The sequence below is a fragment of the Halichoeres trimaculatus genome, unplaced genomic scaffold, assembly GCF_033239565.1.
Source record: "Halichoeres trimaculatus isolate MK-OKI-2021-1 unplaced genomic scaffold, fHalTri1.1 fHalTri1_scaffold_16, whole genome shotgun sequence".
Lineage (NCBI taxonomy): Eukaryota > Metazoa > Chordata > Actinopteri > Labriformes > Labridae > Halichoeres > Halichoeres trimaculatus.
Window position 1 is genome coordinate 17,736,855 of NW_027437194.1, and position 21,558 is coordinate 17,758,412.

The 21,558-nt window shown below is 38.5% G+C and overlaps 3 protein-coding genes across 4 annotated transcripts in view; 1 reads left to right on the plus strand and 2 right to left on the minus strand.

The window, feature by feature from the left end:
- kdm2bb (lysine (K)-specific demethylase 2Bb) overlaps window positions 1-16,026 on the minus strand; it is a 28,263-nt gene extending 12,237 nt beyond the window's left edge. The window contains exons 1-14 of one of the 2 annotated variants that reach the window (XM_074690803.1): window positions 15,731-16,026; window positions 15,049-15,193; window positions 14,876-14,954; window positions 14,690-14,736; window positions 13,416-13,594; window positions 13,224-13,330; window positions 11,371-11,464; window positions 11,081-11,234; window positions 10,803-10,918; window positions 9,075-9,201; window positions 8,434-8,834; window positions 8,269-8,355; window positions 3,193-3,423; window positions 1,304-1,447 (exon numbers count right to left, since the gene is read on the minus strand). In XM_074690803.1, coding sequence (XP_074546904.1) covers window positions 1,304-1,447; window positions 3,193-3,423; window positions 8,269-8,355; window positions 8,434-8,834; window positions 9,075-9,201; window positions 10,803-10,918; window positions 11,081-11,234; window positions 11,371-11,464; window positions 13,224-13,330; window positions 13,416-13,594; window positions 14,690-14,736; window positions 14,876-14,954; window positions 15,049-15,193; window positions 15,731-15,775 — 1,956 coding nt within the window. In that variant the 5' untranslated portion in view covers window positions 15,776-16,026. Of the gene's footprint in view, window positions 1-1,303; window positions 1,448-3,192; window positions 3,424-8,268; window positions 8,356-8,433; window positions 8,835-9,074; window positions 9,202-10,802; window positions 10,919-11,080; window positions 11,235-11,370; window positions 11,465-13,223; window positions 13,331-13,415; window positions 13,595-14,689; window positions 14,737-14,875; window positions 14,955-15,048; window positions 15,194-15,730 lie in introns of those variants that run through there. The other variant, XM_074690804.1, reaches the window with a different exon arrangement.
- A 1,375-nt stretch (window positions 16,027-17,401) lies between these two features.
- On the plus strand, window positions 17,402-18,218 carry orai1b (ORAI calcium release-activated calcium modulator 1b). Its single transcript, XM_074691169.1, has 2 exons — window positions 17,402-17,533; window positions 17,661-18,218. The coding sequence occupies exons 1-2, from the start codon at window positions 17,420-17,422 to the stop codon at window positions 18,216-18,218; spliced, it is 672 nt and encodes a 223-aa protein (XP_074547270.1). The 5' UTR covers window positions 17,402-17,419.
- Window positions 18,219-19,287: 1,069 nt separating this feature from the next.
- Window positions 19,288-21,441, minus strand: morn3 (MORN repeat containing 3). The gene is made up of 6 exons (XM_074691168.1): window positions 21,307-21,441; window positions 20,741-20,906; window positions 20,493-20,650; window positions 20,102-20,261; window positions 19,783-19,967; window positions 19,288-19,703 (listed from the first exon to the last, which is right to left on the minus strand). Exons 2-6 carry the CDS (start codon window positions 20,883-20,885, stop codon window positions 19,638-19,640), a joined length of 714 nt encoding a protein of 237 aa, XP_074547269.1. The 5' UTR covers window positions 20,886-20,906; window positions 21,307-21,441; the 3' UTR covers window positions 19,288-19,637.
- Between the last annotated feature and the right edge of the window lie 117 nt (window positions 21,442-21,558).

Genomic DNA, 21,558 nt, shown 5'->3' on the forward strand with positions numbered 1-21,558 from the left:
AAAGACCTGTAAAGTTTGTTTCCATGTGCTAATGTCAATACAACAATGCCTACATGTTGCGAATTTTGGGTCATGTTATTGGGGGATGATGGTGGGTACCGAAGCCAGCTCATTATGCAGCAACAAAAACGAGTAAATGAATATCAGTGAATACACCACAGGGTTGTTCATTTTTTCAGCTTGGCTCTAAGTACGTTTTTTTTTTTTTTTGGAAAGCTTGTGAGCTGTAACATCCGGTTGATAACGCTTCCAGTCTCTCATTAGTTGTTGCAGGTATTTGATCAGAGGCAGTCCAAGCAGGGCTAAAAATATTCATCATGTTTATTTTTCCCTAAGCTTTTTGCAACAAAATGTATTTAAAATTTACAATTTCTAATTGAGGAGGCTCACAGTCAGGAGCAGCAAAATTGTTGACACACATTTTTGGATCATTTGGATAGGGATGTCCCAATATTACATTTTCACTTCCGATACAATACAGATACTGCAGCATTGAGTATTGGCTGATACCGATATTAATCCGATACGATATCAGCATTAAACATACATACTTTTATTACTTATTTTGTAGTATGTCTGTCATGTTAGAAAAGGCTTGATTAAGTGATATTATTCAAACAAAGAACAGTAGTCAGCAACAGTAGGTATGAGGAAAAACTGACCCATTTATTATTAACCAATGGGTAACAGAAATTTTAACATTAAACATAAGAATATACTAGTAATTGAATAAAATAAAGAATGAATTAGAAGATTCAGAAAAAAACCTAAATAAATCAAATAAAAACAGCAGGAGCGGAGTCTGGAATGGACTGCTTATATCGGAGATTTGAAATGCGTTCCAATATAATCCGATACTTGCTTTTTTGCTGATATCGGACCGCTATCCGATATCAATATCGGACTGGGACACCTCTACATTTGGACAAATAATCGGACACAACGAGCCCAGAAAAAGGTCACCCCTGACTACTTGAGGGATGCAAATCAGGCCCCTTAGTCTGGCTCTAGGCCAGACTAAAACTTCACCCCCTCTGTTTTGCAAAATGTCCTTCACCAACACTGTGTGTCAGAAGTTGAGGGTGAAGTCCAGTCTTTGAGCTGATGTGTTGGTAAATCTGACCTCGAATGTGCTTATTGAAACACAGCACACACTTCTGCAACAAATTCCAAATAAATCTTACCCAGAGAGTCTTAAAAGGCACAACACACTAATGAAATACAGCTCAATTATAGATAAGTCACTCTGAGAGCAGGTCTATAGTGGTGTTTTCAGCACATATTGGTAGTGAGTATTTTTTACCTTCAGACAGTGAGGATGAACAATCTCATTACAGATGGAGCACTCCATGAGCATTAGGTTAAACTTCTCCTCCTCATCCTCCACAGTGTCCTCTTTCCCAGCCTCCCCACAGACCAGACACACCGCTGTGTGGGGCAGGACAGGCTGCAAGAAAACAAACAGGGCCTTGCATTCAAAACAAAATCAATACCCAAATCTCATTGGTCACAATCATCACTGACAAACTTTGAACTCTTATAACACCTACAAACTTAAAGGCTAACAAACTGTGATGCATGTATCAAAGATTCACAGTATTTTCACTATTTCAGAAATATCAGTGAGTAGTAATGTGGTAATGCCATATGAGGTGAACATAACCAGAGTTCAGCTCATTGTAATATTTTCAAAGTGAAGTAAAGTTGCCGAAGAGCTTGAGACCAACATGTGGGAAGTTGGGAAAGATGCCAACTTTCTTTGACTGCCTGTGTATGAGAGTCAAACATTCATGATGATCTGTTTTCATTTATTCTCAAGGAAAAAGTCCTTGTCCGTGGTGCTGAAACATCCGCCCACAGGTAAATCAACAAACTGTGAACCAACAAACTGTAAGCTAACACTGATTTTGTGATATTCCTTGCAGCCACCTTTTTCTGATAGTAAACACAGTTATGGAAACAAACATGCAGCGAGAGTGGAGTGTTATTGATGCAGCAAAGCTTTCCGGTGGAGCACTTAAAGCCAAACAAAGAGGGCTGTGCGAGAAATTTGACTGTTAAGAAGCGTTAACATTTCATTCATGGATTAAAAAGTTAGGCATATGTAAACCTGTGATGTCAGATTATCTTACAAAGCCCCAACAGGAAGAGAAGCGACCACTGAGTCCCAGAGATGAAGAGAATGAGTCAATCAAAAGGATGTAGAAGAAGAAAATAATAAAAAGTTGAACAAACTATTTTAATATGGCATCTATTCCTCTATGGCAGTGATCAGACTGTCCTCTACAGCTATGGAGACAGACACAGCATTATTGGACTTCTTTATGGAACATTTTCAAGTGCATCCAGGCCGTGTCAAATTTCTATAAACAGATATCTGCTTTGAATGCAGAATCTGTCGGCAGCAGAAGATTTGGGTATCAGAAATGTGCTGTCATCATATACGTATGATGACCCACGCAAGGTCTTAACTTAATTTAACTTGATTTTAATGTTGTTCGTGTAAATGTAACAAAAACAGCACACAAAAAGAGTCAATCTTAACCAGGATATTGATATCTGGCTTATGGGTTCTTTGTTAAGGATGTCAAAGCACAATTTTGCTGCTTTAACTACAAGAAGTCAGAGATAAATGGAAGCTAAGAAATCACTGTCATAAAGTCTTAAGGTTGAATCATAATTAGGATTTAGGATGTGAGAGAAACTAACATCAATCAGGATGTCGTCTCCTATTCCATTTAACACAGGTGTGCCAAGGTATTAATGTCTAAATTGAGGATTTGCCCAGGTGGAGGCAAAAACAGTTTGTGACTACCAAAATAACGGTGCCAGTAACTGGCAACCCTCTGCTGTGGAAATGCACAAACCAGCCAATCCAATACTGTTTCCTTAGTAATGACAACAACACTATCTTTTCCTGTTTTTGTCATTTTGAGGCAACAAAGAAATATGGAAAATAGATTGGACTCTGCATTGTTTCATATGAAATTTGACCCCTATACATTTGTAAACCGTTTCTGATTTTGTAAGGCTTTATGTAACCCTCACTTAGGAAACCACTGCACTAGAACTGCACAAGCATTAAAATAATTTGGTCTTTTATATGTCTCCTGATAATAAAAGAAATAAGCCAGTTTTCTAAGCTATCATAGGACTGCTCCAGAACATGTCACTGTGGATGTTGTGACTTACTGCGATGCACTGCCTCATGATGCAGGACTGCTTCATGCGGCCGGGCCCGCCAAACTTTTTCATGTCTTTGCAGAAGTGGCACTCTCCACACTCGGTCCGCAGACACGCCTCACACTTCCGACAGCGTGTCCTCCTCCTCCTGGCACCAGATGTTCCTCGACTAGCTGACAGCTTGACTGCTGATGCAGGAGATGCTGCCATCTTGGGTTTCGGCCGGTTAGGAGGCCGGGGCTTGACAGGAAAAAAAAAAAGAGTCAAATATTTCAGAAAGAGCAATCAGAAGATAAGATTTTTACATTTTGGAAAAAGGAAATGTGTGATGATATGTTTTATGCCTTAGAAGTGTTACGCTGAAAAAAAAGAAAACTACTTGAATATACCAGAAAGTAGAATGTTGAAAATTTACCTGCAAAGAGTTACCTTTGCAAGAAAATGTGTGCATCTGCTTGAAAATGCCTGCCTCAGAATAATGAGATTTGACTGAAAGAAGCTTCTCTATGAATCATAGACGGCCATTTGTTCAGAATTGCATTACATTTAATCAAATAACTGTACTCTGACTTTAAATCAAGCCTTTATATTCATGTTATGCAATAAGAACGATTTGAAGAACACTCCTGAATTCAAGCAGGGTCAGAGTAATGATGTATGTGGGCGGTTCTGCCTCATCTTCTCTTTGCTCTTTGCAACTGCAGGTCAACAGATGCATACACATACATACAATTACTGAAAAAGAAATTTGTACAATTTCATGGAACAGAAATGTGATTTAAAAAAGAAACACATACAAATATTTTTCATGGCTATTAAAGCAGAGGAATCCAGGAGAAAACAAACACATCAAGAATGCCCCTGAAGGCATCTTCCAAATTTAGCCCACTTCTTCCCTGCATGTTTTTTGCTTCAAAGAGAAGCTGCTCTTACGGCTGCTTTTCACACATGTATCACCAGCACTCTTTATTCACCGTAAGACAGCGTGCAGCCTAGTTCAGAGCAGTTCACAGTGAATGTGCTTTATTTAATGAAAGCAGGCCTTTGATCTCCATCCTTATTCTTCTTGTGTTATAAATTCTGCTTCTTCTCGGGCTCCAAATCAGAGCCACAACAATGTATTTTTAACATGCAAACCCTGTGTCAAACGCTGCTGCGTGAGAAAACGTGTGATATGCAAAAGAACAAGGAGTGCACAAGACTGCAGCTCTTAGAAATGAAGATTTCTTTAGTTACATCGGCAGTGCAGATTTTCCTAGCGTCAGCATAGCAACAGCCACGTCCCATTCCCTAACAGAACAGTCTATGACACACAGACTTGTAACCAATAAGAACTGTAATGAGACTCTCTGACAGAAAAAGAAAGCAGGCTCAATCTTAGGCACAGTACAGTCATTTATTCCAACAATAGCCATGAAATAGAGTGACATGGGCAGTCAGATCAGTGCTAACCAGACGGGATTAGAGTCAGATATTTGGGGGGTGGGGATTGCTCAATCTATACTGGACTGGTCTGGGGGATTATTCACAGGGGGTCTGTTCTATAAGATGGTCTCATTTAGAGACTGAATGAGACCAAAATAACACACAGTCCTGCATCTTCCAAAATCAAGTCTTCATGAGAGAAATAATCAGAGTTATGATCAATATCTGTACATTAGCATCTGATAAACCTGTCACTGTAACTGCAGGTGTAAAAGGCAAACATACTCCAGAGCTGTCAACTTACTGTGCTAAATCCCCTCTAAACCCCTCTCTGTTTGCTGAGTGAGTGATTTCTAAAACAGACGTCTCTGAAATGACAGCAGAGATTGATCACAACGGGGGAATAAATCAGCTGCCCTTTAAGCCTTAACAAGTGCTCTCTATCTCTGGTACGAGGGCTTTTTTGACACAGCTCTGGAGCCTCTCTTCAGCTACTGTGGAGAACAGTGAAAATCAATTAATGTGGAGATGCTTAACATCACCTTAAACACACTTTACAGACAGAAATAAGAACCAAAGCAGCACAAACAAACCACATCTTAACCATGATTCTCCTACATTTCACCAAGTACGATTTCTTCATGCATCTCAAAGAATTGTTTTGGATTTTTAGGTTTCAACTTCTTGGTAGGATTACTTCTCCTGTTAAACTTTTGCAGTGGTAAAGTTAAACATGCGCTTGATGTGGCATGCAATATTTGGTGTTTACTTGATGTGACAAAGGAAGCGAAGCACGTGTTGCACACAAATAAAACCTCTTGAGAGTGCTGCTACACACAAAAAAGTGATTGCACAGATTTAAATACTTGGCAAACATAAAGGATAAAGTGTAAGAATAAATCCTGTTGTTGAATTTTGTCTCTTAATATTTAAGTTTCAGGCTGCAGAACAAAAAAAAAATCTTAGTTAATACATGTTTTAAAAATATTTTAGCACTCAATATGTCTAATATTTTCTCTGATATTAGCATATTTAGTTTGTATTTGAATAGAAAAGCTGTCAACAACACCAGATGTGAAGAAAAAGAATGCAAAGTGCCTCACATCCCCAAAACAGCGCTGTAGTCAGTCTTTTCCAAATTTTGAAAGCACACAGATTAATCGTAAAGGAGGCGTGGTTTGGGGTTAAAAAGCAGAAATGTTTAAATTAATCAAATATTTTTTTTGCTGTTCAAGCAGGTCACATCTTAGATTTCAGTGGTATAGACTGAAGAATATCACAAATGGCGACATTTCTCAAAAACACACAAATCTTGTTTGTTTTACTTCAGTGATTTTTTCACTCACACATCTGATGCTTCTACAATCAACCCATGAAAAATTCATCCTCTGCATCTACGTAAATTCCCATACCTCTGCCTCTCTGCTTTGAAGCAACCAATAGCAGCCCTGAGGCTCTGAGCTATCTGAACACAGCCTTCTCCCATTGCTGGTTTTACCTGACGAAAACACACAAGCATGCCCACAGACACACACGCTCACAAACACAAACAAATAGCAAACGAAACGATTAGGAATCAAAGCGGCAGAGTAAATCAATGCATTTCTCTCCAGGTAGCTCCATTTGCCTCACTGCCCTGTGATGCTGCACGCTGCTCTGTCTGGTACAAGCATTCCTCTGGTGGCCTCGCTCTGCCTGCCTGCCTGCCTGCAGGGGTTGGGTGTGCTAACCTGCTCAGAGTCTGAGTCGTAGTCCTCATCATCAGCGCTCAGCGACATGGCCATGGCTGTTTTTTTTCACACAACGTCCAGCACACGGCAAACTGACATGGCTGCAGTCTCCTCCTCCTCCTCCTTCTACTCCTGCTACCGCTGTCTAGCCTACAGCCCTCCCTCCTACTCCACAGCTCCACAATACCACAAGCAGATGTAGGAAACACAGCCGAGCCTGCCTCATTAATATGGATGGACTCCCTGGAAAAGAGGAGGGGTTTGGGGACTCACAGGACTAATGGGAGTCAGCTGTGGATCAGAATATGTAGCAGTGGGAGTCAGTGGCTGTCCAATGAGGCGAGAATATGCAGAAAGGGTGTTGTCATATTCATGATGAGCATCACAGGGAGAGGAAAGCAGGATCTGCACACCCAATAGAGCCAGATGGCATCTCATTACAAAAGGCAAACACAAAGAGGCCCCAAAAATCCAGCAGCTGGCCTTTAGAGGGACAGCAGGGGGGTCCAGAGGCTCCAGAAATGTAAAGAAATCACATCCATACATTCATACGCAACAAATTCCACCATCACAGCTCCTGGAGAGGTTTCTGCTTGTGATTCACTTCATGTTTGGACAGGTTATTCTAATAGATGAATAAACAATAAACTACCTAAGACATTATGATTTAACAGTCACCTATGTCACTTTACAGGTTAACTCAGCAGAAACAGTATTCAACATATGGGTTTAATTTCCTACTCGTATCATTAATGACATAAAGAGGAATTAAAGATACAGTAAGGAGTTTTTGGTTGGTTATAATACAGACTGAAGTTGTTACTTTTGCCTCTATCGGGTCAAGAAGAAGAGATTAATTACCATAAAATTCGGCATTTAATATGCATTTCTGAAAACTTTTTCTGTCTGTAATTGGGCTTTGTGCTACAAACTGATGTAACCAATAAAACTGTTCAAAAAGCAGAAAGGTGTTTTGTTCTGTGGATGACAGTAAAATCTGGCTCATCACAGATATGATGGACTGTTTTATGTTCTGCTGTGACTTCTATCCCAGATATTACAGTATTTGGGTATAATTATTTTAAATGCCAAATAAACTTTTTTTGTAGTGTGAAATTCACAGTGAATGATGCATTTGATAGTTAAAGGACTCAAGATGATTCAATTTTTTTTTTTAAACACAACTTAAATGTATGTCTCACCATTTTCCCACAGGGGGCACCAAAACCCACACAAAGAGAAAAATTCTCAAGGGAGCTTTAACCAACTACTTCAATGTATTGATCCATTATGATGTACAGATTTTTTTCACAACAGATGTTACTGTAACTGGAACAGGTTAAAAAAAAATTATTTTCTAGATTTTTAGCAGATAAATTTATGAGCAGCGCTCATGGGTAAGTTTCATTTTTCAGTAACGCACCAATTTGTTACCTCGTCAAATTATCACAAATCAACTATTAAAATTCAAGCTAAATGCCCAATTTAAAGCTACTGTGAGAAGATTTTTTATGTCGGAAATACAGACTGAAATAAACAGTGGGGTCTCAGGATGACTAAAAAAAACACATAAAGTCACCGGGAGAAAAGTTTTAAAGCCTACATTTTAGTTTTTTTAATTCCTTCATCCATCAAGAGCGGGTCAATTTAAAGCACTTCCATTAGTTTAACACCACATGGAGCAATTCATCTGGCAAATACAAAGTAGGATGAGACTTTTTGTCAGAAAATGTGCCGTAGTGCAGAAGTTTAGTATTTAGATACCAGGGAATTACATTGTCTACAGGGGGCGCCAAAATCAACACAAGCAGAAAATGTCCACTCTTTTTCACAGAGTGATACTAAACTAAAACTTAATTCATAATCAAGCTAAAGATATTTGCTGCAAAAGCAAGGCAAATGTATGACACTGTAGGTTTAACCTTCTTACCTTTATTGTTTTCTTCGGCCAGGACACCACCGGCACTCCATTTATCGCTAATTTTGGGTCGTCATCTGCATGTTCTTTCAGCACAGCCTTGACAGAGAAAGAAAACAAAATGGTAAAAGAGAAGTCTTACAAACTTGTTACTGTGTCACTTTTAATGCTGTTTACCTTCATATCTTCCAGAAGGCCTTGTGGATTTTCTATTCCCTCTGGGACACATTTCTTATTTTCAGGGAGTGACTCCAGCTTCTGAACGAGTATCCAGAGTCCGCTCAGTTCAAACTCAGTCAAATGCGTCCATTTATTTTCCGAGGCTGGGGAGTCAGAGGGGGTTTGAGGGCACTCTATGGAGGTGGAGCCCGGGTTACAGCTGTCCTCAGAGTCCACAGATAAAACCGCTTTGAGGTGTTGGCCCCTCCGGATGTCAGGAGAGCAGGGGCCATCCTGAGCAGCTCTCTCTGGTTTTTCATTTTGCTCATCCCGAACCTGAGTCTCACACCAGTCCTCGGTCATGTCCTGGCTCCTGGAGTCAGAGGAGGGGCTTTCTGTGGTTGGCTTTGTCTCATTGTCTGAAGGAAAAAGGAAGAAAAAAGCTTAAACAAGTAACTAACACATAACAAATAACTTCAAAAATGAGTTGGAGCCTTCAATGTAGCTTCTGTAGCCTGTCAGGATGCAGAAGCGCAATTTGAAAACGGAGAGATTTTTCATTACCACGTTTAATAAGAGATTTAATAATGTGAAAGAGATCATTACAGAAACAGCTCAAGCATCCAGGGACAAACAGAAGATATTAGAAAACATCTCACCAGTTAATACAAGCTCTTTGTGGACCTCCTGAGAGAGATAGGAGCGTTTTGTCAGGCAGTGGATGTATCTCTCCAGGACGTACCAACAGATCTCATAGTAGAAGGGGAAACGGAACTTTGAATGAACCTAAAACAAGGACAAAACAAGCCTGAATTTCAGCCTGAAAACACACGTTATTACCATGCTTTCACTTTAGTGTTCACACATAGAAGTAAATGTATTTCTAGATTTTTTAGGTTTACAGAATCTGCTCTGTAATTCCAATGCTCATTAAAAAACACAGGAACAAGCTCCAAGAACAAGCTGCAACACCAAACTACACATACTGTAAAACAGGGGTGGCCAACCTGTGGCTCGCAAGCTACATGTGGCTCTTTGCCTTTCAGTGTGCAGCTCTTTGATCCATTTATTAAAAAAAATTATAGATATATAGTTATGAGTAGTGGTGTGCTGATCAATCTAAAATTGATATATTGATGCCTACTTTGGGATCAGTATTTATCAATACTTGGGTGATGTGATTGAGACTTAAGTTTCAGTTTCTTTTTTCTACTTGTGCTCCTCTCAATCGCTCATGTGCTTATAGCTATCTATCTAGATAGATAGATAGATAGATAGATAGATAGATAGATAGATAGATAGATAGATAGATAGATAGATAGATAGATAGATAGATAGTTGAAAATGTATTGATTTTCCGTTTAAGTCATTTCATTTATATGTGAGAGGAAGTGTGTGTGTGTGAGACCATGCGTGTGTTGTGGCTCTTTGTAGTACCACGGTAATTTTTGTGGCTCTGGGTCTCTGACTGGTTGGCCACCCCTGCTGTACAAGAAGATAGACTGCACAACAGCTTCCCAAAAGTGAAACCAGAAATAGCGCTCCCCCATTGATCAAACTAGGAAATTAAAACACACATCAACTCATGATTTCTGACAAAAAAGAAGAGGTTTGTTTTTCAAGGAGTTTGGATTTGGTTGGTTGGTGTAAAATAAAAAAGAGGTGACGTTGGATGGTATGGCCTTGCATTTTGAGTGACATGCCTTATGAGGCTAGCTGCTTAACACAGGGCCTGGGTCTAGACCAAACCTGAGGCCTCTTTCCTGCACGTGACTCCCCACTCTCACCCTGTTTCCTGCGCTATCCTCTGTCCTGTTCTCTCTTTAATAAAGGCATAAAAAGGCATTAAAATGTTTTAAAAGAAAAACAAGAAGATGGACAGCACAACCGCTCCCCAAAAATGAAACCAAAAAAAAAAAATTTTTAAAGCTCCCCTTGTGGGACAAACTAGAAAACTAAAACACATAGAGTCATTTTTTTCTGAGTCAAAATCAATCCTTAACATGTTGATCCATGACTACAAGTTCATTGTTTTTTTGAGGAGTTTGATTTATTTACTTATTTGGTGCGAAAAAAAGAGCTGCAGTGTCATGGTTGACAGTTCCATTGACAAATGGAACATCAAGGTATAGAATCAATAGAAGAGTCTGTTCTGCTGTTGGGATCTTTGATCTACGAATTCATTTTGGTTAATAGAAGGAGCCTGTGCCAGCCAAGCCAGAGCACGTTTGTGTACGCTCTGATTCTAAACAGACGCCACAATGATGCACACAAGGAGGCAGCAATTTGGCTTTGTTTTTTTAATAGTGGGAGATGGGGGGCACTGTCTATATTTAAAAACAGTCAGTGGTGACATCTAACATTTGATTATCTGATAAGAGTCCTACCTTGGTCCTGTTCTCTATCTCATGAATAGTAAGCTGCATAGGAATGTTAAAGCTGTGCAGGATGTTTCCTCCAAACACCAGTGTGTCTTCTGGAGTGTAGACGGCATGAATCCACCCTGATGACAAAAGCCAAAATGAAAGACACATATAAAGAGATGTAGAGGATTCATGGGCTAAATATACAGTATAACACTTGGGTAAGGATTAGCTTCTGTGTTCATTGAAGCTGCTGCTAATCTTTTCCCGCTGGCTACTTTAAAACAACCATGCCAACACACCAGATGGGATGAAGAAGGTGTAGCCCTGCTTAAGCTCCACTCTCTGGCATCCATCAGCTCGGTCCCCCAGAAAGATATCACTCTGCTTTCCTGACAGGACCCAGTCCTCGTAAAGGGCAAGGTTGTGAGGGGTTGGAGGCACAAGCCAGAACACCTGAGGAGGAGCAGGGATTTAGATTTTAGATTTTAGAGGTTATACCAGGCAACTTTAGCAACAAGACATCAACACTGAGTCTGTTCAAAACATCCAACCAAACTTTTAAAACTATAAGATATGAGAATGGACTTACTTTTTGTCCCTTGAACACATGATACCAAACAGATGTTCCTCCAAAATCAATGTGGAAGTCTGTGTAGCAGCCTTTAACACTCATTAAACAATACCTAAAGCAGGAAGGGAGAAACAAAATCATTCAAAAGACAGCAAAGAAGAAAAAGCAAACGCTCAGGAGAAAGATCTGTTTAGAGACCATTGAAGAAGAAAAAAAAGCTATGAAATCACAATCAATTACAAAGCTGCTGATTTCTCAGTTGTATTTTGCTGACAACAACAGCTCCCACTAGAAAACACCACAAGGGCTCAATCACAAGAGCACTACAGCAAAGAAGCAATAGCTCCTCGTGATATTAATTGGGAAATGATTAGCACCCTAAGACACAAATGATTCAGTCATTTAGATTGATGAAAGCAGCTCTGTTTATCACTGTACTGTGAAGCGTGTCCCACAGAGAGGTAATGCAGAAAAATGGAGAAGCAAACAGAACATATCACTGAAGCTTGTTATTTCTTTAAAGAGGGGGTTTTACTCTTTTCTTTTTTGAAAAATGGATGTACGGTAACAATGCTGGATGTTCATACCAAACACTAGGATTTCTAAACCGTTACATATTCATATGTTGCAGAAATCTGCCTGTGTACTGCTCAAAATGATCAACTCTAAAAATAGAACAAGATCTTCACAAGATCTTCACAAGACTTTCTGAAATAATAAGTTCATCACATAAGGATCTCCTAACATGTTCATGTCACATCCAAGAGTCAGGCCTCAACACCAAGGTATGCCCATAGCCCCACCCCCTGACAAGCCTCCAGAGGGCCAATCAGAGGGAAGAGGGTTTGTGTAGCTGGAAGTCTTAAATAGACATCAGCTAAAACAAAGCGTTTCAGACAAAGGATTGAAAAAGAGTTTTCTAAAACACCACAGTAAAAAAGGGGATTTTATTTTTATGTAGAAGTAATAAAGCCTTAAAATAGCTATATAACCCCTCCTTTATATTGCTCAAAACCTTCACTGTAATCTTTTCTGAGAGTTTTCGGTTCATACGCTTAAAGACAAAAAAGACAGATGGTGATATAGTCTCAAAGACCTGATGTGGGGAAAAACTGCCATCGCATATTCCCCAGTGCTCCTATGGACTTTTTGCTAATGCTTACATACTGCAGTAGCCAAAGATATTTTCTATCATGGACCCAACCAGGTAAAAAAAAAGCAAACCCTCACATGTGAGAGGAAGAACAACAGATTATTTTGTACTTTTGCTTGAAAAATTGATTGAGAAAATAATTTACCAAAATACAAGTTTTGAGATGTTTTACTTGTAGTCAAATAATGAATTTAGAAGTGAATATTTAAATCACAACAAACTAATCGACTTCAGCATAACAAGAAGGGGAAAAAAACAGATTTAAGTAAAAAAGCAGCTTAAGCTGATATGCCAGATAGAATCCATTTGATGGGAGGAAACACAACCAACTTAGGTTGAAAGGAAAGGCATAATAATATTGGACTCTTTCACTATGTGCGATTACCGATAGCTGATTGGCTGAGGTGTCAGTGCAGTTGGACTACAGCTGTTACAAACCCATCCTCCACTGTGGAGCACTCTGCTGCCTAGCAACAATCAGGAGCATGTTCAGGAGATGGATAACACCAACAGTGTGCAGCACTCTGCTCGGCTGAGCGTTAGATGAGAGATTGAGATGAAAAGAGAAATTGAATTTGCTGCAAAGGAAGCAGCAATTTCCTCCAAGTATTTTCTGTATGAGGCGTCACACATTTCAATTTATTTTTAATCACTGACTGACACAAAGTTATCAACATGTTTTTCTTTTTCAGAATAGAAACACGCAGTAAAGCCATACCTTTGCACTTTAGGGTACTTCATCTCTGAGATGACATTGGTGGCTTCAGTTTGGCTGTGTTTCAGATCAGGAGGCCACATGTTGTCGACCCAGTCTACCTGATCCACCTGACAGAGTGAACAAACAGATTTGATCTTTAAAGATGGTGTTTAGAAATGTAATGTTACTATAGAGATCACTGTGTTAAATTACCACTGTGGGGCGTTTAATCAGGTGCTCCAGCTTAGTGTGGCTGAACTCTAAGCTGATAACATTAAATAGTTTGTCCCTCTCTTCCTCTGGTGTCTCGTAGTAACGGACAAACTGAGCCATGCTCATCTCAGAGCCTTTCTGGGTGCTCACGTCCATGACATCCACAGACCGACGGCTGCCTACAAGCAACAATAAAAGCAAAAGTTTCAATGAATATACCAGCATTTTAACAAGTTAAACAGTATATTTAGAATGTATTTTTTAAACATTCTCAACACTATTGAGAGATTATAACAGAGAACATAGAAAATGTGTGCTTTATTCATTTGATCTAGAACAAAATCGTCCCAGTGCATGCAATTCATCATTCTGGCCACTAGATGGCGCAACCACGCTCCAGTTGTTTTACCCAAATTTCTGTCCTACTTCATTTCACAGTTTCAGTTCAATGTGAGTTCAGAACATATTTTTAACCCCATAATCATAATAGTAGATGTAATTTTAAGAAATACCAGTGTTAATGGAGTCAGTCAAGGAGTAAATATAAGATGAGGACATTTTATAGGTAATGACACAGACTGTGAATAACAATACGATGATGGATGAACAAAAAAAGTGACAGATTTTTACGATAAACATCTAATTGAAATAAATGTCTTTGTCTTCCTTGGTCTATTCTTTTATTTTAATCAAAATGTATTGTATTCTAGTGTAGTTAAATTTAAGCGTTTAAGATTCACAACTATACTTTTTCTTCATGTCACTATATATAACTACCATGTCATCATCTTACACCTTTGCTTTATATTTATTATATTCAACTGATTTAGTGAAATAAAGTCTATTTTATTTTCATTTGCTTTTTCAATTTTAGTTTATTCTGTTTTATTCCACATCTTTATGTTCCATTTTTATACTTTGTTCTCATCATATATCTCTGTGATACTGCAAAAATCTTAAACTCCCTTGATAAAAAGCATCACAGTTAGAGGATAGTATAAAGATGTCATTTTTGGTTTTTAATCTTCTATACGCTGTGCTGTGGAAGTTCATATTTTCACTGATAACACCAATTATTCTGGAACAGAACTGTTACAGGCTTTATCATACCTTTGATGTCGCAATGTTTTTGCATCTACAATAACAGACTGATTCAAAGTTTCCCAGAAGCTCAAACTGCTGGAAAATGGTAGCTAATGTTTTTGTAGTCCAGTTGTTTCCTAACTACGGATCTATGCATACATCCAATTGCGTGTATATAGCATTACACTTACCGACTAAGCCCTTAATCTCACTAACTGTGAATTCAGGATCAGGCATTCTGTGTGAGACAGAGATACATTATCATGAGGTTCAGAACATAAACACACAAGTGAAAGAACATCCAACAAAACGATTTACACTTTATGCTGCACTCAGAACTATTGTGAGCTGGTGAGTTCCTGGAAACTACTTCTCACCTGATGCCTAGTCCAAATTTCTCCTTAAAAATCAGCGGTATCCTGAGAGCTTCCCTTTGCACATATTCATACGAGAAATCTGCAAGATACATGTATGGATAATTATTGTGGAAAAGGCATGCATATAGCAATCAAGTATACTTATTGTATATATTTGCTGTGTGATGCTTTACCTTTGCCCTCCATGGAGTGCACAAACTTGGCGCTGTAGCTGTCACTGACAAGCTTTTCCTCCACACTAAAACCACGGATGTTTGCGATTTCTTCAACATCAGACAAATCCTCATTTTCGTCGTACATCCTCCGGCAGATGGAGCGCTGCCATTGAAAACGACATTATTTACATTCCCAAACAGCAAGACGCGTGGAGAGCCAACAGTGACTGTCATAACTGGGACCGTCTCTGGATAAACAACCGGTTTGAGTGATGTAAACTTAACTATATTTGAATATATTTCTAACTTTTCTGACTGGAGTAAGAATCTTACTCGTTTACAGAGCTGGGATTGCTGCTTAAATTTGTCGTGAATCAGAATAACCATTAAACCGCACTTAAACCTTGAGAAGCAGCTTGTGGGTGTATACTCTATCACAATAAATAAAAGTGTTGCAGGATTTCACTGATAGAGATGTTCATTCTTGCTCTTACTAGAGCACGGTCGTTTTCCTGTTAAGTATAAGGAATTTATCAAATCTAAAATGCATTAGTTTTCCCGTGCAGCCTCTAACTTGTGCAGCTTTAAGTGACTTGACAAATAGATCGTTTACAGTTGCAAACGTTAGCTTAGCTAACTAATTAGCTTGCTGCCAATCTCGTTTCATAAGCTAACATTTAACACGGCAGATGGTACACACCAGCCTGCGTCCCGATTCAGCACACGTTTCCACGGCCTGAGCCATCGTCCCTTATTAATGTTTTCCGCTCATTCAGGTTCGGATAAGCATCCCCACGCGTAGTGAACTTACAGAAACACTTAGCACGCTTTTCAGGTTCAAAACAAGGGAACCATGTTTTTGTGTGTTACGTCACCGTCAGGAACCAAAACATTGTTGGACAACGTCACGGCATGTTAGTGCTCTGCTTTTCTCCTGCTACTACAAAGGGGTGGCATCTATGGAAGCCCGTTTCTGCCAGTTAAAAAAAATATATAAAAAGAAGGGGAAAAAGATGAAAGGAAAGGAAGGTGAAGAAAGGAGAGTCACAAAATGATTTGATCTCATTAACAAGACCTAGAAAATTTCTGTTTTTCTATTTGTTCGTTTTCTTTTTTGATAATAATGCATGGAAATCAATTTCCACTGATAAAAAAAAATCTTACTAAAAGTTTTCAAAATGAAAGTAAATGTAATTCGTAAGATAGTATCTCATTACTATGTCTAAGTTTCTCATAAATATGACTTAGTATCTCAAAATTATAAGACAGTATGGCACAGTTATGACTTGGTATCTTGAGATGCTGTTTCATTATGTCATCAATATGACTGTTTTTCATAATTTTGACAGTATCTTGTAGTTATGATTTAGAATCTAATATTTTAACTTAGTCTAGCTCATGATTGTGAGAAGTCATAAATATGAACTAGTTTCATATTTTAACTTAGTATAGCTCATGATTGTGAGAAGTAATAAATATGAACTAGTTTCATATTTTAACTTAGTATAGTTTATGATTGTGATGTTATGATTGTTGATTATGTGATAGTTTCTCTTTCCTTTACTTATTATCTCATTATTATGAATATCTTAACATTATATGTTATCTTATCATTTTCAGAGTTTCTTATTATTTATACTTTTTATACTTTTTATACTATCTCATAACTATAAGATAGAATCTCTTCATTATGAAATAGTATCGTTTTCCCTTTTAGCTAAGAGATACCAGGTTAGATTTTAACTATTAGCTTCTCATTATAATAATTTATCAAAAAATAAAATCTTTTTTTTAAACTTTCCCCATTTGCTTCCATATACCATGGAATCCATCTACCTGCCCATTGTTTATGAAAGAAATCCTAAAAAATTAACGTTTTCTAGTGAAGATGTAAGGTTTTGCCTCCTAAGTGAATGAAAAAATGCGATAAAACTGCTTTTTGTGAAAAAATATCTCTTTCTCCACTATCATTGATTTTAATAACATAGTAACTAACCAGCTTTCTGAAGGAAATATGTGCCACGTGTGTTTTAACATTGGTGGGTTGAGTATTAAAAACGACTACAACACGTGTTTGAAAATGTCTCCATGTGGAAATGCGTTTGTAATATCATCGTTATCTCATAGCTGGTTAGTATTTCTGAGCAGAAGCCGACAGTTACCGGATGTTGCTCTCGGAGCGCACAGGCTCATGGGTAATGTAGGCGGCATAACACGCCGGAGACTGGTGGTGAAAAATAGCTTCCGCAGCTCCGTCAGCTGGCGAGGTTAAATGTTGTTCAAGTGTACAGTGTTAGCATGTTGAGCGTTTTTTTGTGTCGTGTTCTCTTAAAGTAAAAAGGTAACTACGTCGGCGTTTCTCGTGTAGTCCTATGATAAGAGGAGAAACATGAGTCTGAACGAGCATTCACTACAGGCTCTATCCTGGAGAAAGCTCTACCTCAGTCGAGCTAAACTGAAGGCTTCCAGCCGGACATCAGCTTTGCTCTCTGGATTTGCCATGGTAATATTATCTATAATCATTATCTATAGTCATTATCCTCTTCCTCTGTGGTTCTGTTCGTCTAATAACATAGTACTGACAGGCGCATAAAGTTGTTTCCTGGTTTCTTCTCATTTCTCCTTTCCAGGTAGCTATGGTGGAAGTACAGCTGGACAACAGCTACCCATACCCCCCTGCCCTCCTCATCGCCTTCAGTGCCTGCACCACTGTGCTTGTTGCCGTCCACCTGTTCGCTCTCATGGTCAGCACCTGCATTTTGCCAAACATAGAGGCTGTGAGCAACGTCCACAACCTAAACTCAGTGAAGGAGTCTCCACATGAGCGGATGCACCGACACATTGAACTGGCGTGGGCTTTTTCCACAGTCATTGGCACTTTGCTCTTCTTAGCGGAGGTTGTTCTGCTCTGCTGGGTGAAGTTTTTGCCTGTGAAGCCTGACAAGTCCAGCAACAGCACGATTTCATCAGGCGTGGCTGCTGCTATTACATCCACCTCCATCATGGTCCCCTTTGGTTTGGTCTTCATAGTCTTTGCTGTGCACTTCTATCGCTCTTTGGTCAGCCACAAGACAGACAGACAGTTTCAGGAGCTGGAGGAGCTCTCAAATCTCACCAGGCTACAGAACGAGCTGGATAACAGAGGGGAGTCTTCTATCCTGCAGTCTCCAAGCTCAGAGTTCCCATAGACAGCACAAAATGATGGATTTATGGTGGAACTGTGTTTCATTGAGATTTCTCCAAGCAAGGAGCCCGTTTTGGCTTCTGTTTTTTACAGGAATGATGTCTCACCTTTTTGTTGTGAAATTTTACATATATGTAAAGAGTTGTATTTTTAGAACACGTTTGATAAACTGTGAACTCACATATCTGCTGTATAGCATGTGACTTGAAATTTGAAGGTCTTAACTGTGATAGCTGCTTGATGTATTGCTTAATTTATGACAAAAAAATCAGAAAATAACTTGAATCGTGTCTGTTGCCTGCTGCGTTTATTTACCTGTTTGTCAGTGAAGACTGCATTTGTTAATATGTATTATCTTGTTGCGTTAACCACAAGTATTCTTAACCGCTGTGCACCTAATTAACTGTAAAGTTCACACTTGTCATGAATGTAATACCTGCAGTTTGTATAGACGGACTGCAGAAACTGCAGTATTAATAAAATACATATACACTTAAATTTGTAGCATACTGTTAGGAAATAAACTTTCGTTACCATATGGTACCCCAAGTTTTAGAATTAAAAAATTACCTTGTACAATATGGAAATACAGTCCATGTAAATTTATGAAGGTTAAGCAAGCCACACCTACAATGTTTATCAAATTATGAGACTTAAACTTCAGCCTTACCTTAATTTAGTATGGAGGAATGGGTAATTATTGATTTGTTAAATCCTAAGCTGTTTTTACTCTACAGGGTTTTACCTTGTGTATTTTAATTCTGCATCAAACAGAAAAATACATTCAAGGCTCAAATTTAAAGCTTGTCTTAAGAACTTTCTGTTTAGGTGGACTTTGGTGCCCACCTTATCTATTTGCTAATGTTGTTGCATTTTAAAACAAAAAAAATCTCATCTTACTTTCTTTATCAGCCAAAAGTATCACTCTGAGAACGTTGGATAGAGTGAACAAAAACTCCTCACAGGATCTTTACACAGTAAGATCTATCTCGATATTAACTTTATACTGATATTTATCAGGATGAGCTTTTGTATTCTTATGCTGTTTGTTTGTAACAGAATAAAGATGGTTAATGACAGTGTAGCTCAGCATTTAATTGTTTTTTTCCTAATACGTGTATTCTGAGGCCTTATAAAGAAATGCCAGCTTTTTTTCCATTATGACAGGTCTGTGTTTGAGTATCTGTGCTGGCACTGAGATGAATCCATATGTTTGTTTGTTTTTTTAATATTATCTTGATTTTCCATTCATTTTAATTACATCCAGATTTGTTTTGTTTGCATCGCAGTTGAGAGCAAATGATAAAAGTAGGGAATATACAAACAAATCTAGGGATGCTAAATAACACAACATTTTTATGTTCGCATTCAGTGAGTGTGTGTCAAAGTGGACACTTGCTGTTGGTCTTCCTCTTCATATTCTTTAACACTGATCAAGGTAGGCTGACTGGGCTTCTCTTAGAACCAACTGCATGTCTGCAAGTTGAACCTGGGAAAACAAAGGAGAATTACTGTATTCACTGCTTCTTTACCAACCAGTGAAAGTGTTATGAGTCAAGAGGTTGTACCTGTGGAATTGGATACTTAGTTGGTGTTAATGCTTCATCTCTACCAAAGTCAGACAGAGACCCACATTTTGCTACTCCATCCACCCAAACACCTTCATAAAGCTGCCCTTTGTCAGCAAAGTAGAATTTTCCATTCCCATTCTTCATGCCATCTTTCCAGGTGCCGTCATGCCAATTTCCATTCACTTGGAAAAGATAAAAAGTCAAAGTTTCAATCTTCAAACCTTGCCACACTGTACGAATCGCATTAAACAATTCACTTAAATCTATAATAAAATCAGTTTTAAATTCATGATATACGAAAGCAAAGTTAAACAACCCAATCGAGTGGTGCCATGTCCATGACTCTTATCCTTCTTCCACTCTCCTTCGTAGATTTCTCCACTCTCATAGTACATCGTTCCCCAGCCACTCCTTTGGTCCTCACTCCACTCCCCTTCATAAACAGCAGAGTTACTGTAGAAGTATGTCCCATAGCCCTATAGAGAAAAGGGATAATTAAAAGTATGCAACACAGGCCATGTGAAAACAGACAATAGGCAAAACATGTGTTAGAGAGTGCATGTATACCAGCGTATCAATACAAACTAGTGGTGGCCTTTACTGTTTGAAGACTTAATTTGTTTGGATTAATCAGCCTTGTGAGCATAGACATCAATTGATGCAGATTATTTAAGGCATTCAGTTCATAAGTCTTTATCTATACATACATGCTTCTTTCCATTCTTCCATTCACCACAGTACTTCCTCGTATACTCTGTTTCCCCAGGAACAAGCTCACTGTAGGTACCACATCCATCACGTTTTCCAAATTTCCATTCTCCGTCATAAAAAGCACCAGACTTTTTCCAGATCTGAGTTCCTTTACCTGAAAAAAAAAATTGAGCTCAGCAGTAATATAGCCATCAAACAGTGAATTGCACTTTGCTACCGAGATTATGGAGAAGTGTAGTCTTACCATGCTTTTTGTTATCGCTCCACTCTCCAGTATATTCATTCCCATTCACTGAGAACACAGTACACCGCAGTCCACATTTCTGTGACTTGATATCCAACAATGAAGAGGGTGGTGGATATTTTTTGATTGTTTTAAAATATGGCATGACTGAGCTTGATGAAGAACCCTGAAACGTAAATACATTGTTTAGCTTCACAGTTCAGCTCCTTTCTTCTTCTTACACAGTAATAAAATAAAAAGGAAGAAAAAAATCTTAGCTGTCCTTTTTCAAACAAGTGCATAATGCAGATACTTATCTAACAGGGAAAAAGAAAACTTATTAGAGAAAAATATATTCCAAGCAAATTCAGTACCTTATGTCAGCATGTATTGGAGCCAGTAAGCATCCAAAAGTTCTGTTATTACCTTTTTTATGATATATATAACTTTTATAAGTAGCAAAATAGCATGCTGGTAATTTAATGCTAACCACTTAAATAACCAATTCGTTTGGCTCCAAGTGCTATATGTTGACAACGTATAAACCAATATATATCAAACATTCATTTAAAACTAAGTACACATACCTCAGCAATGTGGCCAAGTGGATATCTGACCCAATCTCTCGTTCAGGAAGACTGGGAAAGCAGCAAACAGCTAACTCTGTAAACTTCTCTAGCTAGCTTTGTTGTCGCCTAGCAACAGAGCTGCGAGGGTTTGTTGGTGCAGTCCCTGTGAATTAACTTTAAATATAATTTCACTATTCAATTTGTCAAAAGTATACACATGCCGGCTAAATGTTTTTATGATGTTAAATACATTTTAAAATTGTTTAAAAC